The sequence below is a fragment of the Rana temporaria genome, chromosome 2 (assembly GCF_905171775.1).
Source record: "Rana temporaria chromosome 2, aRanTem1.1, whole genome shotgun sequence".
In the NCBI taxonomy this organism is placed as follows: Eukaryota; Metazoa; Chordata; class Amphibia; order Anura; family Ranidae; genus Rana; species Rana temporaria.
The window spans coordinates 433,394,588-433,417,386 of NC_053490.1; the positions used below are offsets into that span (position 1 = coordinate 433,394,588).

The 22,799-nt window shown below is 46.8% G+C and overlaps 1 protein-coding gene across 4 annotated transcripts in view; it reads right to left on the bottom strand.

Moving 5' to 3' along the window:
• Positions 1–4,675: 4,675 nt before the first annotated feature.
• The window catches only part of LOC120927567 (inactive peptidyl-prolyl cis-trans isomerase FKBP6-like), a 201,433-nt gene continuing 183,309 nt past the window's right edge, over positions 4,676–22,799 (bottom strand). For all 4 annotated transcript variants that reach the window (XM_040338335.1, XM_040338336.1, XM_040338333.1 and 1 more), the window contains one exon: positions 4,676–5,755. In XM_040338335.1, coding sequence (XP_040194269.1) covers positions 5,677–5,755 — 79 coding nt within the window. In that variant the 3' untranslated portion in view covers positions 4,676–5,676. The remainder of the gene's footprint in view (positions 5,756–22,799) is intronic.

Consider the following 22,799-nt stretch of genomic DNA (forward strand, 5'->3'; position numbering starts at 1 on the left):
TTCATCTCATCGGCGCTAGGCCTCCCAAACATAATCCACCCCAAGAACTGCCTATTAGGCATTTTTGGCGAATTACACCCATCATCACATGCCAAGAGACTGCTCCGTATACTCTATGTTAAAAAAGCAATTTTACTGTCCTGGAAGGGCACACAGACCTCTCTGAAATCCCTCTGGTTAAAACGTATTAATGACGCTATCCCACTGTATAAACGTACTTTTGAACTCCGGAAACGGAACAAAACCTTCCACAAAATTTGGGGTAGATGGTTGGCTAGACCGCTAACCCTCTCCCAGCACTGATTGTACTACACTTGCTTGACCATTGATGGGCCGTGCCTCACGGATCTCTAATGTCTGGACCTCCGCTTTTGCTATATCCAGGTATTATACCTGAGCCTTTTACCACTGTGCCTACTTTATATTTTGCACTGATGTCAGTTTCTATGTATGAGCGTATTGCCTAACGTTTATGACCAGGTTGTCTGGTGGGGTTTTTTTTTGTATGTTTTTCTGTTTGTTGGTTTGTCTTAAACCTAATAAAAAAAAAAGCTGATAGACTTTCAACAAAATTCAAGTAGTTCTGAAACCTGCTAGAAGCTTGTTTAAAGTGACAATGAGCACACCCATTAGGATTTGTGTTCAACATTTACAAACTGGAGCTGAATGGTACTTTAACCACATCCCGCCCAGTCAATAGTAAATCGACGTCCGGGAAGTGGTTGTTATCCTGACTGGACGTCTACTGACGTCCAGCAGGATAACATGCCGGCACGCGCCCATGGGGGTGCGCAGGGCGGCGATCGGTGATGAGGGGTGTCAGTCTGATACCCTGCATCTCCGATCTCGGTAAAGAGCCTCCGGCGGAGGCTCTTTACCACGTGATCAGCCGTGTCCAATCACGGCTGATCACGATGTAAACAGGAAGAGCCGTTGATCGGCTCTTCCTCACTCGCGTCTCACATACGCGAGTAGAGGAGAGCAGATCGGCGGCTCTCTTGACAGGGGGGGTTTGCGCTCATTGTTTATCAGCGCAGCCCCCCCCCTCGAATACCCACACTGGACCACCAGGGAAGAGGATGGCCAGGAACATCCCCCATGGCCATCAAAAATGTAAAAAAAAAAAAAAAAAAAATTAGTAAATAGACAAGTGATGCCCAGCAATGCCATCAGTGCCACCCCTCAGTGCCCATCCATGCCCAGTGCCCATCTGTGCCACCCATGAGTGCCACCTGAGTGCCCATCAGTGCCACCTATGAGAGCTCATCGGTGCCGCCATATCAGTGCCTGTAATTGAAGAAGAAAACACTTATTTACACTACTTCTATCTACTTTATTTTCCACATTTTTTAGTTGTTGTGCAAAAAATAAAAATCGCAGAGGTGATCAAATCCCACCAAAAGAAAGCTCGATTTGTGGGAACAAAATTATAAAAAAAATAGTTTGGGTACAGTGTAGCATGACCGCGCAATTGTCATTCAAAGTGTGACAGAGCTGAAAGCTAAAAATTGGCTTGGGCAGGAAGGTGCGTAAGTGCCTGGTATGGAAGTGGTTAAAAGCTTCAACGTTTTCTGGGAGCTCTGCAAAGCTTGCTGTTTACACTGCTGAAGCCCAGGTGAATCATAGGTTTTGAAGTTAGAGCCTACAGGAGCTCTGCATTTAGAAAAGCTAGGGGCAACGGAGGAGGATGGTTTGAAAGTTTTATACCTTTGACCTCTTTTATGAATTGGTCAAATGCCTCACCATACAGATATTTTCCTTGTCTCATGTTGGTTGAGCATTTATCTAGTCCAGTTAGCTGCAGATTGGCACATAGAAATAGCAGCAAGAGCTGGTTGCAGGGCTGGGCTTTTAGAAGCGTCTCAAATGGTCTATCTGCAGGACCTTTGGAAAAAAAAAACATCTTTAACAAGTGACATGTTTGGTTAGAAGAGAAACTGCAGGGTCAACCATAGGAACAGCCTACTTATTTGCAAGCTTTTTCCCCTGGATAGAGTTCAGCAAAGATTGTGGGGCGAGCGAGAATTCTTTCAGAAGTGACCCAATTGTCATAGACTGCAAATTCTACCTGTTCATGAACAGGGAATGTTTTACAGGTCTCTGTGCCAAAGGGGGCATTGAGAGAGTTAGGAGTGTCAGGTTGTACAATGGCAAGCCTTTTATGAAAAGAGGCAATGAGCATTTCAAAGTTTGCAAGCAAGTTGCATGTAGCTCCCTCTTCAAAATAGTGACAATGTGGGGGAAAAAGTATCTGTGGCTTCGTCTAATACTGCCTCAATATCCTCTTCATCCCCTTCTAGGTCTGCGTCTTCCAAGACTGGTACATATTGGGATCCGATTTCAGTTGAGAAATGGGAGTGGGACATTCTTGAGTCCTGGACAAAGCTCCTTAACATGCAGTATATTTAAAGGGTCACTAAAGGAAAAAAATTGTTTAGCGGAAATGACTTTACAGGGTATAGAGACATAATAGTTAACGGATTCCTTTTAAAAATAATTAAAAATAGATACAAACCAATCATATGATGTACCTACAGTTTAGTTTCGTTTTTGCGGTTTCCTGTCTCTCTGATGTACAGAGCCAGAGAGTCAATAGAGGGCAGTGATGGTTTGTAAAACGAAACTGGATTGGTGCTGAGGGGTCTTAGACACACAGTAATCACACCTCCTTGATTAGTCACCACAGTGAGAAATCTCCCAGTACTGTGGTGATCAGAAAACAGACAACCAGGAAGTGTCCAGAACAGAGAGGAATTACAGCAACATCAAAGCAAAAACGAACAATGAGGACATGAAACCAGAACTGCAGTAAGGTAAAGGAAGCTATTTAGCTAAAAAAAAAAAAAAATTCTTTAGTGACCCTTTAAGGCTGAAATCTGTACAATAAATTGTGACATAGATGCAGAGAATTGTTTTAGTCAAATAAGCCGCTTGCATGCCTGACTGGTCATGCTCTGGTGCAAGGGACGTATCGGTGCTCTCAAGTTGAGTGGGCCTTCAGAACAAAATGTTCACCTGCTGTTTTTCTTTGGCTTCCATTTGCTGAACAAGGCCCAACTGTCAGAGTTACAGGATCACCCTGTGAGACTTGTCCACGAAGCAAAGCTTTGCCCTTCACAGTGGGTATACCATAGAAGGGGCCTTTAAGGACTGGGTTCCACAGCAATGAACCACAGCCCTGGACTTGTACAGCACTTGCGGCTGACTAAATGCATTGCACCAAGTGTTAAGGTGAACACCCAGATCAAGTACATTAACCACTTCCTTACTAGGCACTTGAACCCCCCCTCCTGCCCAGACCTATTGTCAGCTTTCAGCGCTGATGCATTTTGAATGACAATTGCGCAGTCATACAACACTGTACCCATCACTGTCTCAGTGACTCGGGTGATCATGCAAAGGGGAGGACGTCTGACGTCCTCCCGGAATTTGGGGTCTGCACTGTGGCCTTCATTCAGATATAGCGCATGCGCCAAGTGGTTAAGCAACATTGCAGGCCATCCTCACAGCATGGGATCTGGGTATGGCTCCCAAAGTTTTATGGATGTTGCACAGATCCAGATACATTGCTTTTGCATAAGCATTAAAAGGACACTGTCCTCAAATGCTTACCAGTGTCCAATCATCTGAAGGTACCCACCTATAATCCATGGCATATGAATAAGTTGCCTGTGTTCTGTACTGTACGATTAAGATAGTAAATTTAGGCTGAAGCTGGAGTTTTAAGGAATTGTTCACTTCCAAACGTTTTCATTCTTTTAACTAGGTATTAATGTAGTTTTATTCCTCGTGTATGCCTTACCTTGTAACGATGGGCTTAGACGCTGTGGCAGCAGTTTGTAATGTCATGGCTGATCATTCTCGCTTTGTACATGTGTTACTTTAGCTACCTTGGTCCTATGTACCAAAGGAACAGGACGACTTCATATTATGTTTTTTACAGCATCCAATGCATTCCTCATCCCCTCTGCGTTGCATCACAAATGTAGGAGTGCTACTGTGCAAACACATCATCTAGCTGCAAAAAATTAACTGTCTGAATGCTCTGCCTGCTCGTGTATGTGTGAGATTTAATAACTGTGCAACTCTCATCTGCACCAGTGCTAAACGAAGTGACTAATGGATTGTGGGAAATATAGTTCCTTCACAGAATGGTTAAGTCCCACACTACACTACATACAGGGCAACAAATGACATTCTGAAACTAGATGATCAATGCAAATCGAATGCAGGTAAAAATAAAGTGTAAGTAGGTAAGTTTACCATGTCTATAAAGCTATGATGTTAAGGTGTGGTGCAAAGCATGGGGTTTGCCCATTGACATTCATTTTCAATAGCATCTCAGTGCGCATAACACAGATAAAACAAACCCAACTAACTGACAATTAGTGTACTGAAACATGTGATAAACACTTATTTGTGGAGTGCTGAAAAAAGGCAGGGATGTTTCTGTTATATGGACACACATTGAGGGCCAATATAAAATTAAAGGGCATGTTCAAATGTACATGCCAAACACACACGCAAAAACAAGTGCACACATGTGAATGGGTCCCGAAGGTACTATGCACTCCAAGTTGAAGCAATTGGGAATTTCTTTATTTGTGTTTACCATAGTCTGTAGGAGATATTTAGTATCAAAATCTGAAACAAAAGACTCACCAAGCACACAATATATTCATAAATGCCTAACAGATGCAACGTTTATTATTCTTTGCAAAAATCAATTTTAAACAAAATATTTGAAATTGACAAAATGGTTTGCAGTTTCTGCTTTTTCAGACAAGAATGTCAAGGAGACAGAACTACTAAACAAAAAACATTTTAAGTGGACCAAACAAACATGCCTGTACATATTGCTCTCGGGCATACTGAAAAGTCATGTCGACCAAATTAGCCAGTCAGAATTTATCTTTTACTAGCCTGACTGCAGTACACTAAAATTTACTGATGTGTGCCACTTCACCTAAAGACTGTTTCACATAAAGAATTCTCTGTAAATTGCTCTTTGAATAAGTCTATTATGTGTCACTGGGAAAAATGTAGGAAGTCATCAATTATAGGATATGCATACCAATAGATGGTATATTTCTAAAGACATCTGAAAATAGAGTTACATTTAGTGTTATTGATCACCGAACTCAACGAAGGAGCATGGAGAAAAACAATTGCCCCAACATGTACTTATTAGGTAAAGCTCTCATGTAAGAGGCATACGTCGTGAAATCATGGAATTTTTAGAGGATGACGATAAAAAGAAGAAAACAAAAAAAAAAAAAAAACATAACTTGAATATAACCATCTTTCAAGACATAAAAAATGTTAAGTCACCTATACACTCTACTTTAGAAAAGAGTGGAAATAAAAAAATACTAAAATTTACAAAAAACTACACCAATCGTAGTAGAAAAGGTAACATGAGGACTGCAACATCCACTCTCTGCTCTCTTATTGTTATGACACAATACACAACATTATATATACCTTGAAATTTAGGTATTAATGCAAGGTAACAAGAACACTGTTGTCTTAAGAAAAAACTATGAACATATACTGTCCCCTTAAAGTTGTCAAGTCTTTGTAACTTGACAGGTGAACTCCAAAGAAGCAAGGCGCAGAGACGCAAACGACTGTACTGCTTGATCTTACTTGATGATGACCTTCAGCATTATAACATTATGCAGTTTTGGATGACTTTGGGGCAAACATACGAAGACAGAGTGCTCTCTGTTGATCCATGTATTCCCTGTAACAACTGAAGGAGAGAAAGTATAGCATGAGAGAGGAGCAACAGCAATGAAAATGTTATTACAGAAAATTGTGAAAACTTTTTTATTCACCCACAAAAAATAAAAATACAAATTTACTTAACCACTTAAGGACCGGACCAATATGTTGCTAAATGACCCAAGGGTTTTTTACAATTCGGCACTGCGTCGCTTTAACAGACGATTGCGCGGTCGTGCGACGTGGCTCCCAAACAAAATTGGCGTTGTTTTTTTCCCACAAATAGAGCTTTCTTTTGGTGGTATTTGATCACCTCTGCGGTTTTTATTTTTTGCGCTATAAACAAAAATAGAGCGACAATTTTGAAAAAAATGCAATATTTTTTACTTTTTGCTATAATAAATATCCCCCAAAAACATATATAATTTAATTTTTTTTCCTCAGTTTAGGCCGATACGTATTCTTCTACCTATTTTTGGTAAAAAAAAAAAAAAATTGCAATAAGCTTTTATCGATTGGTTTGCGCAAAATTTATAGCGTTTACAAAATAGGGGATAGTTTTATTATTTTTTTTTTTTTTTTACTACTAATGGCGGACACTTCGGACAATTTTGACACATTTTTGGGACCATTGTCATTTTCACAGCAAAAAATGCATTTAAATTGCATTGTTTATTGTGAAAATGACAGTTGCCGATTCGGAGTTAACCACAGGGGGCGCTGTAGGAGTTAGGGTTCACCTAGTGTGTGTTTTCAACTGTAGGGGGGTGTGGCTGTAGGACTGACGTCATCGATCGAGTCTCCCTATAAAAGGGATCACTCGATCGATGCAGCCGCCACAGTGAAGCACGGGGAAGCCGTGTTTACATACGGCTCTCCCCGTTCTTCATCTCCGGGGAGCGACTATAAACGAATAGCCACGCCGTCGTCCCGGATCGCTCCCCGCGGGTATCCAACCACCGCATGTAGCGGGGGGGGGGGGGTGCCCGATCCTGTGAGGATCCGTATATGTCTTATCCACTTGCTCAGCGGGGATCGCTCCGTTGATCCCCGCTGAGCCGGCAGATGACAGGGCGGTTCCCGCACACTGTGCAGGGACCGCCCTGTCAGAGCTCTCCCCTATGGGGGGGGATCGGATGAACACGGACCGTCTGTCCGTGTTCACACGATCAGCTCTGCAGACGGATGGAAAAATAGGATTTTCCTCAGTTTGCAGAATCAGAGCATTGCGGACACCGATGAGATCGGGTGTCAGCGGATGTGCTATCTCACAAGGATTAATGTATTTCCCTTTTTCTTCCGTAAATGGATGGATGAAAAAGCGGACATACGGTCTGCATGTGTGAAAGGGGCCTTAGGCAGAAAGAATGGGTGAGGACGCAACACCACCTTGTCCTTATGAATAATTAAGTATAGCTCTTTACAGGAAAAAGCAGCCAATTCTGATACGCTTCTTGCAGGGGTTTCCACAATTAAGAACACCAATTTCCTTGTCAAAAGAAGCAAAAGAACATTCTGCATCGGATCAAAAGGCTGTCTCTGTAAAACGGACAGAACCAAATTCAAATCCCATGGGCACAAGGGTGACCTAATTGGCGGCACTATACACGTTACCCCTTGTATAAAAGGCCCGGATAAAAGAATTCGAAGCAAGCGGCCTTTGAAAAAGCACTGACAAGGCCGAAACCTGACCCTTGATAGTGTTCAAGGCCAGCTTAATTTCTACCCCCAACTGAATTCTACCTATGACATACTTCCGAGGATGCCATCTTTTGGTTCGACACCAAGAAACATAGGCTTTCCAGACCCTATAATAAATGGTCCTGAAGACTAGCTTCATTGCATTAATCAAGAAAGTCACTACTGAACCTGAAAGCCCCTGACTCTTTAAAACGTGTGTTTTTGTAAGGCAGGATGGAACACCGAGAGCAGGTCCAGTCAAAAGGAAGAGTCCAATGATTCCCTACTGCCATCTTTACGATCTGTGCATACCAGGATCTTCTGGGCCATGCCGGGGCAACTAGAATTACCAACTTCCGTTCCTCTTTGATTCTGTGAAGAAGCGCGGTAGTAGCTGGACTCTGGGAACCTATAAATCGGTAAAAAACCGATTGCACTGGGTCACCAACGCATCTGTCCCGTATGCGAGTGGATCCCTTGAACTTGACACAAAGCAGGAACAAAAATTGGCTCTGGACAGCCGCACTCTGACTAAGCACTGACTAAGCACTAGCGAAACACGTCAGAAGTCGGGTTTTATTTTATTTTGCTGTGACTTGAAGTGCTGTCCTCCTTTTAATGAAGGCTACAATTTGTTCAGAGTGCGGCTGTCCAGAGACAATTTTTGTTCCTGCTTTGCTAAGTGCATTGCCTGCATCTGAGTTGTCGGCAGCGGAGGATATTCATCTGGGTTCCCACCTGGAGAGGCTACTCCCTTTTTTCCCAGATCTATGTCCGGGGTACCCCATTTTTGGCATATGGCGGGGTGTAGAGCCCATTTACCCCGGAGAAATTTGTTGACGGCTCAAAAGATCCGCCAGCCAATTCTCCACCCCTGGAATGAAGACTGCAGATAGACAAGGTGCATGCTCCTCTGCCCGGGCTACAATATGATTCACTTCCTTCTGAGCTGCCCGGCTTCTGGTGCCCCCTTGGCTATTGATATAGGCCACAGCTGTGGCATTGTCGGACTGTATCCTAACAGGACATCCCAGCAACCTGAATGTCCAGGCTATTAGGGCCAGACATGCCGCCCGAATCTCTAGGATGTTGATGGGCAGAGTCAACCACCAATTGAGAATCTGGCACACCCTTATGCAGCGTGCACACGACCGTTATAAAGTTGGAAAAACGACGAGAAAAAATCGTCCAGAAAAATGCTCTGGCGCATATACACGACCGTTTTTCACGACCAATTAAAAAAACAGTCGTGTGTACGCGGTATAAGGGTCAGACACATGGGGTAATCCAAGGTATGAGTCTCCTTGTTCCAGGCGGACAGAATGCTGTTCTGTAACGAATGAATGAAACTGGGCATAGAGAACCGATTTGAACAATGCTACCATTTTCCCTAGCAACCTCATGCAAAAACGAATGGAAGGACCCTTCCTTGTCCTGACCACCTCTCTTATAGCGTTGACCTTTGTCTGAGGCAAAAAACACTGTTCTTTGAGCGGTGTCTATAATCAGACCAAGATAAGCCAGCCTACGTATCGGACACAGGAATGATTTTTCTAGGTTGAGAATCCAACTCGGATGCTCCAGGTACTTGACCGTGCTGGACACACCCTGGTTTAACCGAGATACTGGCTGGTCTACCAGCAGCAGGTCGTTCAGGTATGCCATTATCGCTATACCATGGCCCCTTAGTCTTGCTAGAACCGGGGCCAGAACTTAAATATAGAACAGGAACATAACCCACAAGTCAAGAATATAAGCAGCCGTGTCAGTCCATGGATGAAAGAGAAAATTAATGCCCCATCGTTTGTGTCAGTGGTAGCAATTGTGCCCCATCATTGGTGGCATTGGGAGGAATGGTGTTCCAGCACTGGTGTCATTGGGCCCCATTGTTGGTTTCATTGGGAGGAATTGTGCCCCATCATTGGGAGGAATTGTGTTCTAGAATTGGTGTAATTGGGAGGAATTGTGTGCCATCATTGGGAGGAACTGTGCCCCTTCATTATGCCCCACTGTTGGAATTATTGGATGAAATAGTGCCCCAAGGGCTGGATAAAAGCAAGCAATGGGCCACATCTGTTCCCCCAGGCCACTGTTTGGAGACCACTAAACTCACAGCAAGAGGTTCTGGGTTTGGGAAAACCCAGGAGGGCAGGAGAAGGTCTGTTAATCTGTGTGATGGCACAGGACAGAAAAGAGGGAGCAGCTGAATGTGCCTGAGGCAAGGGATTAACATGTTCCTAGAGAGCTTGTGGGTTGACGGAGTCAAGCTTAGTGGGCCTGGTTAAGACAGAAGCAGATGAAGAAAACCATCACAATTTTAAGTGTTATGCCGCGTACAGACGGTCATTTTTTGTGATGAAAAAAAATGACGTTTTATGTGATTAAAAAAAACCGACATTTTTGAAACTTCATTTTCAAAAACGATGTAGCATACACACTATCTTTTTTCACAATGCTCTAGCAAAGCGAGGTTACGTTTCACCACTTTTTTCCATTGAAGCTCGCTTCATAACTAGCTTCTGGGCATGCGCGGGTTGAAAAACGTAATTTTAAACGACGTTTTTTGCTACACACGGTCAATTTCTGTGAAGTAAAAAATGACGTTTTGAAAAACGACACAAAAAATTCAAGCATGTTCGAATTTTTTTTGGTCGTTTTTTTTTAAGACATAAACAACGTTTTTGCCCACACATGATCATTTTAAATGACGTTTTTTAAAATGTCGTTTTTTTTTCATCACAAAAAACGACCGTCTGTATGCGGCATAAGGATTCAGACATCTATCCAACATGCTCTTTTAGGAAGATCTAACCCAGTGGTGCAGAGAGAATTTGTAAAGGGCCCTAACTCGCTCCGTTACGGTTTGACTGATAAAAAAAAAAAAATCACAACCAACAGAAGACAAGCACAGAACCTGCCAGAAAACAATAGGAATTTTGACCAACCTATAAATTCCTCATGTTGATATACAGTACACAGGATCTATAGTCATACACCATGGGTTATATGTCGCTATCCTGGGGTAGTTGGACACTGGCAACACCCTTTGCTGGAAACACCCTCCAGCGCACGCTCATAAACCTACCCACCCAGTAAGAGCAATAAGGAAAGGGAAGGACCTGTGCTCTGTACGGTTCTAGAATTTTCAGGGAAAATCCCCATCTTAAGAATACAGGATTTGTAGAGGATCTGTACAGGATCTCGGAGTCATCTTCGACACCTACATGACAATGGATGCACAAATAGGGTCAGTAGTGGAGACTCACTCCCTTTATCCCCAAAAAAGACATAGCAGTCGTAGTGGGGACACTTATCAACTACAGACTTGACTATGCAAATGCCCTCTATCTTGGACTCCCAAAATACCAAATCACTCGTCTGCAAGTAGTTCAAAATACGGCCGCTCGACTTGTGACTGGGAAAAAAACATGGGAATCAATCGCACCTTCGTTGAGATCCCTTCGTTGGTTGCCCGTAAAAGACAGAATCACTTTCAAAGCACTCTGTCAAACGCATAAGTGTATTCTGAGAAATGCCCCCCAATATCTATGCAAGAAACTAAAATCTCACAACACCAATTGCATTCTGCAATCCACCAACCAAAATCTACTCCAGATACCCAAAGCCAGATACAAGTCCAAAGGAGAACGAAGATTTGCGGTCCAAGGACCCAGACTATGGAACGCTCTACCAACCACCATCCGATTGGAGGTAAACCACCTGGCCTTCAGGAGAAAGATCAAGACCCATCTCTTCTGAGGCCCCAGGAAAGGATACCAAGCGCGCTCAGAGGCGATTCAGTTTGCATGTGTTGCGCTATAAGTTACTCACTCACTGTAGTCATTGGGATGTCCCCAATCAATAACCTGAGAGATGAGCAACAAATTTAACAAACAATTTAACAAACAACTGCAAAGATGCCCACAAGAAAACAAAGGTCAACAGACTCAAAACACTATTCATATGACAGATTGAAGTACATTGTGGTCGAAGCCAACATCAGTAGAGACCTGAAAATTCACCTGGTAAAACTTTGAGAGGGTATGGACCGAAAACCTGGTGGTGGCTCCTGTGAAACAGATGCCTGACACTGAAAGAGCCAAGAAACACCAACAGATCCGGAGCAGTGGGCCCTGATAGAGAAGGTGTGAATGACAGAATCAGTAATGCCCCTGTTTTTTAGAACCTAGAATTCAATAGCAATGCTGTTAAAGCCAACAAATGAGAAGCATGGTAGAATAGAGAGCCTTGTGATCGTTTTGAAGAAGTCAAGGCTTGCCGATCAGGAGTCTGAGTATGTCTGTGTAGGACGTTCTCTTGGGCCAGTTTGGGACGATAAGGATCACTGGAATGTGTGTGTCCTCTGTTGAAGCCAGTGGTGCAACAGATCACCATTGATCCGAACGGGTCACCCCCTTCGGATCGGCACACACTGTGATCCGCGCATCGGCCTGGCTCCGGAGCCGTGGCCATAACATTAGGAAAGGCCGCGGCTTCGGCCTAGCTCTGGAGCCGCGGCCATCTTGGTACACCCGGCGGCAGCCCTCCTTTCCGTTTACACCCACAGAGGAGGAGCCCGGACTCGTGGGACACACACACTGCTGGAAGTCATACTACTGGGGGGGGTGTCTGTACTACCTGGGGGGGGGTGTCTGTACTACCTGGGGGGGGGTGTCTGCACTACCTGGGGGGGGTGTCTGCACTACCTGGGGGGGGTGTGTCTGCACTACCTGGGGGGGGGGTGTCTGCACTACCTGGGGGGGGGTGTCTGCACTACCTGGGGGGGGGTCTGTACCAAGGGGGTTCTTTAATGCACCGGGTGACACCGACCCTAGTGACGCCACTGCAGTGGGGGAGATGTGAAAATTACAGTGGGGGGGGGGTGTGGATATTGCAGTGGGGGGGGGGGAGATGTGGATATTAGTGGGGAGATGTGGATATTTCAGTGGGGGGGTGGGGGGGTATGTGGATTTTACTGTGGGGCGGGGGATATTACAGTGGGGGAGAGATGTGGATATTACAGTGGGGGAGAATTTTTTTTTTTAACGATCCGAAAAATGATCCGATCCGTCACTCTGATCCGAGGAACGATCCGAACCGTGAGTTTTTTGATCCGTTGCACCCCTAGTTGAAGCCATCAATCCATATTCCTGCTGGCCACATGGAATAACACACCACATTCCTATTTATAACCTCTACAAAAAAATGTTTTTGATACTGGGACAGGGAACTATACATATTGATCTTCACATTAGAACACTTTTCATTTTTATTTTTAAATCAACTAAAAATTATTAGATCCCCATTAAAAAGTAAAATTCTTTTTTTCTTTATAAAAGGGTATTTATAAGGCCACTATAATTCAACATATAATTACAACAAATATAAATTGTAAAAACAAATGCTCAAATATACAATCTTTCACCAGGGAACACCATGTGATGAGCATGCAAGATACTACTGATAAAGAAAACAAATCTTTCAGATATACATAAAATACGCTGAAGGGTGTGGCTTTTGTCTGGAACGCACCATATGATCAGCGTGTGGAAAACGTACTTGTTAATGTGGATATAGCAATTTTTAATTGATTCAAAAATAAATACAAAAAGTTTTAGGATGCGAAGATAAATATGCATGGTTCATTTATTAGATTTAGCGCCTTAGAAGTTCCAATATCAAAATCGAAGATTTTTGCCTGGCTGGACAGAAGTGGTAGACGAACAAGAGGAGGGTTCCGTTTGTCCCACATTATGAGAATGCTGAGCTACAGGAGTCTGGGTGGAGCGGAGTGAAGGAAACCATCTCAAAAAGGGGGCCACTATGAGGTCCAGAACCCTCATGCAAAGCAAGCCCAGAGATAACTGGCTTTGAGAATGTCAGGTTTCTGTTGTAGTAAGCCCTCTTAGAATGTCAACCCAGGGTTTCCCAGGGCATGAAGCCCGAGCCTGCTTCTTCATCAGGGCCCCAGATGGTTCGGATGGACTTGCAGCAAGCTGGAAACAGGTCGTCTCCACCTTGATTCAGCAGTGGGCAGCAGAGAGGATGACAGAACTCTTACAGATTTTGCACCCCTCTGTGCAACCGCAGCACCCCCTCGTTTCTGCCTCCCCTGGTCTTGGCAAACTCTGGGAGGTGACGCCAGCCCTCCTCCAGACCCTGCAAATTTTGCTTTCCAGCTCCACCCCCAGCTCAGGTAAGGGGAGTGCTCTTTGATATAACAGCGGGTGGGGGGTTCAACTTCTGATCGTGTGGGGGGCTCTTGACATCTGCTTAGAATGAGAATAAATCAATTCTATGCCAGTTGAAATGGAGATTTGCACACGGCTGGCATAATATATTATTAATACCAGCCAGTAATAATCAAATGCAGAGGCAATTATTTAATATGATAAAGAGTAGATACATTTATATTATCTTACAGATACAACCAGCCTTTTGAGGGCAACCATAACGCTGATTCGGCCTGTATTGAATATGAGTTTGACACCCCTGCTTTAAATTTTGAAAGAAAAGACTGTGGCTGAAGAGTCTTTCAGCATTAGCATCAGCATCAGGAAGTTAGGCATTGCATTACATGGATGCCCCGAGATCTTCCCAGGAGCAGTACAAGAGTCTTTGTGAATACTCTTGGTGCAAAAGAGGAGCAATATTTGCTGTCACGCAGCTATCTGTGCAGGGTTTTTTAAGTCCTAAATGTGGTATATGCCTCAGTTCAGTTTTGGGATCATGAAAAGGTTAGAGGAAATTAAAGATTAGACCCAAAAGTCTGGGATTTCTCTGATCCAGAATCTCACAAAGTCCAACAGTTGCCAAGCCTGGAGACACACACACACACACACACAAGAGTGAGGATGCCCCTTCATTTTGAAGAGGGCTTCTGGGCAGGCTTGGAGGATTTTTTAGGGCTCAAGGTTTTGGGATGATGAGATGGACTCTTACTTTTAAAACGACGCCTCTGGGAATAGCAGAAGGACCCCTTTCAGTGAGAAGAGGCAACAGCCATAGTAGTAGCTTTAGGCTGCGTTTTTTGTTTTTGTGGTAGAAGTACTTACCTCCCAGTAACTTTCTAGATAAAGGAAAACCAAGCCAAAAAAATAAAAATAAAATAAACCTTAGCTATACTTGCCAGTAACGGTATTTTTACGAGTCTTTCAGCACAGCCCCTGGAGAGAGCACAGCTCCACCCACTTTCCAGGAAACACTGCAGTAATTTCTTTAAAGCCTGGCCACTGCCACCATGGCCTCAGTCGTTATTGATCACCTCCAGCCAGGCTGAAATTATATAATCAGAACATAGAAATAACACCATATTAACATTCATAAACAAGGGAGGGTCATCGGTGCTGTCCTGAAAGTCATAGAAATACCATTACCGGTAAGTCTAAGGTTTTCTCACCTTGTCTTTCAGGACAGCACTTGGAGATAAGCGCATACTTACTCTTAGGGTGGGACCGCTGCCTGCAGGACCTTTCTGCCAAACGATTGCTCTGCTGCCAAGAGCAGGTCCATCCTATAGTGATGAGTGAAGATGGAAAAACTCATCCATGTGGCCGCCTTGCAGATTCGCCCTAGTAAAGCTCTAGCTCATTCCGCCCAAGACGTTGCTACAGCCTGTGTTGAAGGTACCACTATCCCTGCAGCCCTATAGGCGGCTTTGTGAATAGCCATCTGAAGCAAACTTCCAATCATGCTTTTAGAAGCTTCGTAACCCTTACACGCCACCGAAAACAAAAAACAGAGAATTGGACTTTCTAAACTCTTACCTTCAGATAGTGTAGAACGCATCTCTTTACGTCCAGATTAGGATATGCTCTCTCTTTATGGCATGTTGGAATCTGACAGAACGTTGGCAGAACTATTTCTTGGGATCTGTGAAAAACTAACGCGACCTTCAGCAAAAACCCTGGGTCTGTCCTCAGCACTACCCCGTCTGGAAAAACGATCAAAAAAGGCTCAATGATAGATAATGCCTGTAGTTCGCTGACTCTTCTAGCTGAGGTGACTGCTACCAACAGTGTTCGTTTTAATGACCAATATTTAATTGTGGCTTCTTCTGGTGGTTCAAAAGGTCTTCTAGTCAGACCCTGCAAAACTACTGAAAATTCCATTTGGGGAAAAACTTAAATGGTACTGGCCTAGCCCTAGCTAGTGCCTTAAAAAACCTGATGATCAAAGGGTCTTGCGATAACCTTCCCCCTAAAAAAACTGACAGCGCAGCTACCTGAACTTTTTAAAAGGTACTGGCTGCCAAACCCTTCTCCATTCTGCCATGAAGAAATTCAAAAACAGAAATGTCCTCCTGTGGAGAGCAACTTTTTGACACACATAAAGCATTTCCACATTTTAAAATAAATGGTCCTTGTGACCTTCTTCCTGATATTTAGCAGGGTACAAGCCCTTTCTCCTCAGGATTTGCTCCTCAGAATGACACAGGAGGCCCTGAAATGTCAGGAGTTATTGACAGTTATTTTGTATTTCTTCCATCGCACCAACTGTTGTCACCATCTCACCAAGCTGCTTGCCGATGGTCTTGTAGCCCATTCCAACCTTGTGTAGGTGTACAATATTGTCCATGACATCCTTGAACAGCTCTTTGGTCTTGGCCATTGGGGGGAGATTGCTTCTCTTGACAGGTGTCTTTTATACAGGCAACAAGCTGAGATTAAAGAGTACTTCCTTTAGGAGAGCACTCCTAATTTCAGTTTGTTATCTGTATAGAAGACTTCTGGGAGCCATAAAATAGGATTTTTGTACTCACCGTAAAAACCATTTCTCTGAGTTCATGGACGGACACAGCAGCATTGACCTTAGGGTTATATATCCTTCCTTTCAGGAGAGACTAGGCAGAAAAAACAGCACTTCAAGTGTTAAAAACACTTCTCAGTACAGCACCTCCCAGGGGGCAGGTCCCCCGGGTACATCCCACTCTCTGCATCATGCAGCCCCAGTTCGTAAACAAGCAGTACAAACAAAGGAGGGGAGGGTGCTGTGTCCGTCCATGAACTCCGAGAAATGGATTTTACGGTGAGTACAAAAATCCTATTTTCTCTTCCGTTCATGGACGGACACAGCAGCATTGACCTTAGGGACGTCCCCAAAGGGTAAATCCACCAAGGCCTTCTTTGAGGACTAGTCCGTAGACCAGCACTTCAGCCACACAAGGCGGCGCAGTACCACCGCATAGGCGGAAGCCCTGGGAAGCAAGAGCGTAACCAGGACCGACTCAGACAAATTTTAGACCCAGAACTAATTGTTCAGCCATGTCCTTGCAGGTCTCGGAAGCCTCCAGCTCCTGCAGCAAAAACGTTGCCCGTACAGTCAGAGTCCGTGACACCAGAGCCCCGGCCAAAACCGGTCTCACAGCCGAACCCCCTACCGTGAAGATGGAGCGGGCCACAGCCTCCATTCTCCCATCCGCGGGGTCCTCAAAGGCAGGAGCTCCATCCACATGGTGGTTAGCTCAACCTGGACACGGGAGGGTCCACGAACGGAGGAGAGACACACTTTACTAAAAAGGTCCTCCACAAAGGGATAACGGGTCGCAATGCAAAAACTGTCTGCGACGTATCCCATTCCTTGTAGAACTGTCCCAAAAAAGGAACACAAGGAAAACATTGTCATTGCGTGGCGGTTTACGGGACCCAAATAGGACTGGCACAGCAGGTGCCCCCGCCCCATCCTCAAGTACTGAGTATCACGCCTGCAGAAAAAATAGCTCCAACAATTCCAATCAGTAAGCGACCCTGAATCAGAGTCGCTCTCACTGTGCGCGTGGGTTAAGCCCGCATCATCTGACAATACAAAGTGTCAGAGATATCCCCAGAAGCAGGCCAGGGAGGGGGGCGCTAATATACCCCCCATCCGGCCACCAGTCGCTTCAAACCTGGCTAGAAAAAACGCCACCGACATTGCCATAGCAGATGTGGCAGGGGGAGGGGCAGCAAGGGTTAACTCAGGCGTTCAGGGGAAGAAGTACCTGTCCAGGCTCCATAATGCCCCCCCACTGTGTCACCTAACTGCAAAGCAGAAATACCCACGGTCAACACCCGGCCGTTACAGAGTATGGGGGCCCCCAGGGAAACTTACCACCTCACCCGGTGCAGCGCGGTCTGAGAGGAGCCTAAGTTGTGCTGAGAAGCCGGCTGCGCTGCGTCTGTCCCTCAGGCAGATTCGCGGTCATTTCTGCAGCGCTAAAGCGGCCACACGAGGCCAAACGAAATTTCAAGATGGCCGCCGAATGTGTAAAAAACAGCACAGGACCACAAGAACATGGCCGCCGAGCTACATAAAGCAGGACTCCGGCAAAATGGCGGCCATTGCGCATTTAAAAAGACAGTGACACAGCATAACAGCACAGCACAAAATTCACACCACAGCCACAAAAAGGCCCTGCAGTGAACACACACAGGCCCCTGCAGTGAACACACTCAGCCCCTGCTACGCACACAGGTCTAGGTGTACCAGAGACCCCAGAAAAATCCCCCCTCACAGCCGCTACCCAAATGGGAAAGGAGGGAGAGGAAATAAGGGAGAGAGGAAAGCAGGGCAAGCCCTCAGTCGACCTCCCAGGGGAAAATTCCAGCCAGACCACTTACCTGAGTAAGGGGCCACTACTTACCCGTCCTGCGACCACCGGCTGGAGGTATCCCAGACAGATCCAACGTCCGCTAAACGGCATGGCTGTCGGCCAGACACACTGACAAAGCCATAAAAGACTGGTCATATGTGTGCCCTAGAACAAGATGTTCCCCGGCCGCCCCTGGAGCAACGGGGCCTGTCGTGGACATCCCAAAGCTGAGCTAAGGGCCGGCACACGCTCGATGGCCGAACATGGGGGGACTACAAGAGTCAAGACCCAGTCGGCTGTTGATAGAAGAATCACAGGACTCAAAATGCAGGAACAAAATAATAAAAAGCGAGAAAAGTTGCAAGGAAAAAATCAGGACTGGACTCCAGAAGTGCCTGACCTCTCCTGTCGTTAGGCAGGAAAAAAACTGAGGCTGCTAGAGCAGGGTGTGGGTTATACCCGGGGGGCCACGCCCCCTGGGAGGAGCTGCATTGAGGAATGTGTTAACACTTAAAGTGCTTTTTTTCTGCCTAAACTCTCCTAAAGGAAGCGGATATAACCCTACTGTCAAAGGATGCTGTGTCCGTCCATGAACGGAAGAGAAAACACCACAGCAAACCAAGCTTCACCCCAAACTAGAGTTCAACGGAGGAACTTCAACCTTAAACAGCCGCCTGTAAAACCTTGCGGCATCCGAAGATGCACTCACATCCACCTTGTAAAACTTTTAGAAGGTGTGGATTGACGACCAGGTTGCTGCCTTACACTCCTGTAAAACAGACGCTTTATGGCGGAAAGCCCAAGAGGCACCAATCGCCCTGGTCGAATGCGCCGTAACCTGAAAGGGAGGCAGCCGCCCCTTTAGGGCATAGGCCTCGAGCACAACCTGTCTGATCCAACTAGAAATGGTGGCCGACGAGACCGCCAGACCTTTCTTAGGACCAGTCACCGTCACGAACAGTGAGTCCGACTTCCAAAACGGAGCCGTAGCAGACAAGTACACCCGTAGGGCCCGAACCACGTCCAAGGAATGCAAAGTGGCCTCCTTTGGATTTTTCAGCCGAGGACATAAGGATGGCAAAACAATGTCCTCATTAATATGAAAAGCCGAAACAACCTTTGGAAGGAATGATGGCTGCGGCCGCAGCACCACCTTATCCTCATGGATGACTAAGTAAGGAGCCTTGCAAGACAAGGCCGCCAGTTCAGAAACCTGTCTGACCGAAGTAATTGCCACCAGAAAAACCACCTTCTGAGACAAAGTCAGTAAAGGAATCTTCCGAATGTCCTTAAACAAAGCTTCTTGAAGCACCAAAATAACTAAATTCAAGTCCCATGGAGGCAGTGGAGGACTCACAGGAGGGGCCACATGCCGAACCCCCTGCACAAACGTATGCACCAAGGAGTGCGCCGCCAAGGGTCGCTGAAAGTAAACAGCTAGAGCCGAGATCTGACTCTTAACCGTACTTAAGGCGAGAGCCTGATCCACTCCACGCTGTAAAAACAGCAGAATCCGGGATATCACGTATGTACGGGGGTGCCACTTCATCTCTTCACACAGAGATGTAGGCCTTCCATGTAGGATGGTAAATCTTTCGTGAAGTAGACTTCCGTGCTCGTAGCATGGTAGAGATCACAGAGCCCAACAGACCTCAGTCCTTCAGCACCTGGCTCTCAACAGCCACCCCGTCAAAGCCAGCGACTGTAAAGCAGGGTGAAAGATGGGACCTTGCGACAGAAGGTCTTCTCTCAATCTGGGGCGATCAGGATTATTGGTATTCCCGCGGCTTCCACCCTGCGCAGCAGGCGAGGAAGAAGCTGAAGGGGAGGAAAAGCGTATATTAGGCGATAGCGACCCCAAGGCACCACCAGCGCGTCTGACGCGTCCGCCCACGGGTCCTTCGACCTGGTCACAAATCGTGACACCTTCCGACTGAGACGAGACGCTAGAAGGTCCACGTCTGGAGTGCCCCATTTTTGGCACAGACTCTGAAACACCCAGAACCCTCATGCAAAAGCGAAGCTACGCCCATCTCTGGGTCGTCAACCGCTGCACTGCAGATTGCAGAGTCTGCAGCTTTTCCGCTGGGAGAAAAACTCGCCTACGAGGAATCCAGGACCAAGCCTAGATATTCCAGCCGCTGAGATGGTACCAGCACTGACTTCTGGATATTCAGCAGCCAACCGAATTCTTGGAGGGTCCGACAGGCAATAGACACGTCCTCTTCTAATTCTGAGCTTGAGAAAGCTCTCAGAAGAAGGTCGTCCAGGTGTCCCACGTTAGCGATCCCGCGCTGCCGCAGCAGGGCCAGGATCGGGGCGAGCACCTTGGTGAAAACCCGTGGTGCCGAAGCCAGGCCGAACGGGAGGGCCACAAATTGAAAATGGTCCTCCCCGACCGCAAAACACAGAAACCTCTGGTGTTTCCTGCATATTGGGATATGCAGGTACGCATCCTTGATATCCAAGGATGCTAGGAAATCCCCCTGATGGAGCGCTGCCATTACTGAGCGAATCGACTCCATCCTGAATTTTTGCACTTTGACAAAGCAATTGAGGGCCATGAGGTCCAGGACTAGACGAACCCCATCCTTCTTGGGGACTACAAACAGATTGGAGTAAAACCCCTGAAACCGTTCCGTTGAGGGAACCGGTACAACCACCCCCCTGCCCAGCAGATCCTGGACAGCTCCTGACAGGTCCTTCAGGCGATCCGGAGAAAGCCGGAGGTTGGAGGGAAAAAATCTGTTTGGTGGACAAGAGAGAAACTCTAAGGCCCCGTACACACGACCGAGTTTCTCGGCAGAATTCAGCCAGAAACTCGGTCGGAGCTGGATTCTGCCGAGAAACTCGGTCGTGTGTACACTTTTCAGCGAGGAAGCCGACGAGGAACTCGTCGGGCCGAAAAGAGAACATGTTCTCTATTTCCTCGTTTTTCAATGAGGAAAGTCGGCCCGCCGAGATCTCGGCGGCTTCCACACTGAACTCGACGAGGAACTCGATGTGTTTGGCACGTCGAGTTCCTTGGACGTGTGTACAGGGCCTATCTTGTACCCCGAGGAAACTACTTCGCAAACCCAAACCCAGGGGCGCTTTTGCCCTTCAGTGGACTTGGCAGTGCACTTGGCAGGCGAAAAAAAAAACGCCTGGGGGCAGTAAATGAGGGCCCTTGCTTACTGCGAGGCTCCTTACCCTTCCCAGATTGCGGGAGCAGAGTGCTCTTACCGCCTGTGGCATCTTTTATGATGTCATCCAGGGACGCCCCAAAAAGCCGTTGACCCTTAAAGGGTAAGTCCACCAGGGACTTCTTAGAGGACTGGTCCGCAGACCAACACTTTAGGCACACATGGCGTAGTACCACCGCGTATGGCGGAGGCCCAGGAGAGCAAGGGGAGCGTATCCAGGGCTGACTCACAGACGAATTTCAGACCTTGCACCAACTGGTCGGCCAGGTCCACACAGCTCAGAAGCATTATGCGCCTCCAGCTCCTGTACCAGGGACTTAGCACGTTCGGTAAGTGTCTGCGACACCAGAGCCCCGTCCAAAACCGGTCTCACTGACAACCCCACCACTGTGAATAAGGAGCGGGCCACAGCCTCAGCTCTCTTATTTGCGGGGTCCTTAAAGGCGGGAGCCCCTTCCACAGGCAGCGTGGTGGCCTTGTTCAGCCTGAACACCGGAGGGTCCACTGACGAAGGACATACCCTTTTGAGGAGGATTTCCTAAAAAAGTGGGTAACGGACCGCAAAGTATTTTGGTACTGCAAAAACTTTTTGCGGCCGATCCCATTCCTTGTATAACAGTTCGTCCAGATACGGAACACAAGGAAACACTTTTGCGGTGCAGGGTGGCTTGCGCAACCCAAAAGGGACGGGCATGTCTGATGCCTCCGCCAAATCCTCCAGTTTTTGAGTTTCCCGCACCGCAGTGATAAGAGCTTCAACAAATTCCTTATCCTGCTTCGACCCTGAAGCAGAGTCATCCTCACTGTCCGCGTGGGCCAAGTCTGCATCATCTGACACGACAGAACCAGGGCCAAATGCAGAAGCAGCACCTGATTCTGCGTCAGAGACATCCCCAGAAGCAGGCTCAGGGAGGGGGCGCATTTTACCCCCCTTCTGGCCACTTGCCGCTTCAATCCTGGCAACAAACGCCTCCAGGACTGCCATCATAGCATCCAACGAGGCCACAGGAGCAGGGGCAGTAAGGGTTAACTCTGGCATGGTTGGGGTAGAAGCCTCTGGTTCAGACTCCATGCTGTCCCACCTAAATATGCCACCCTAGTACTGCAGAAAAAACGTGACCCACTGGCCACCCTCCCGGCTTTCACAGAGAGCAGGGGACCCCCGGGGACTCACCACCCAGAACCAGGCTGTACCACTGTGCAGAGCTGAGTGCTGTCCGTGCTGTGTCGTTCCCTCAGGAAGAAAAAACTGCGGTGTTGGCGCCGTTATTCCAGACACTAGAGGCCAAAACTTTTTCAAGATGGCCGCCGACATGGAGAAAAACAGAATGCGGGCTACAAGAAAATGGCCGCCAACATATAGAACCGCGGCTCCGGCAAAATGGTGGCCGTACACGTGTTAAACACACAGTGAAACACAGCAGACACTGTCACAGCACCATCACAATAAAAACACACAGCACCAGCACAATAAAAAATACAGTGCAGCACAGCCCCCCGGCAGTAGCAGAGCACCCCCTCAGGTGGACCCCCCACCTCACAGCCGCCATCCAGAACGGGGAAGGAGGGAGAGAGGAAAGCAGGGCGGACCCTCAGTCGACCTCCCCAGGAATGCACCAGCCGAAAACACCCTACCG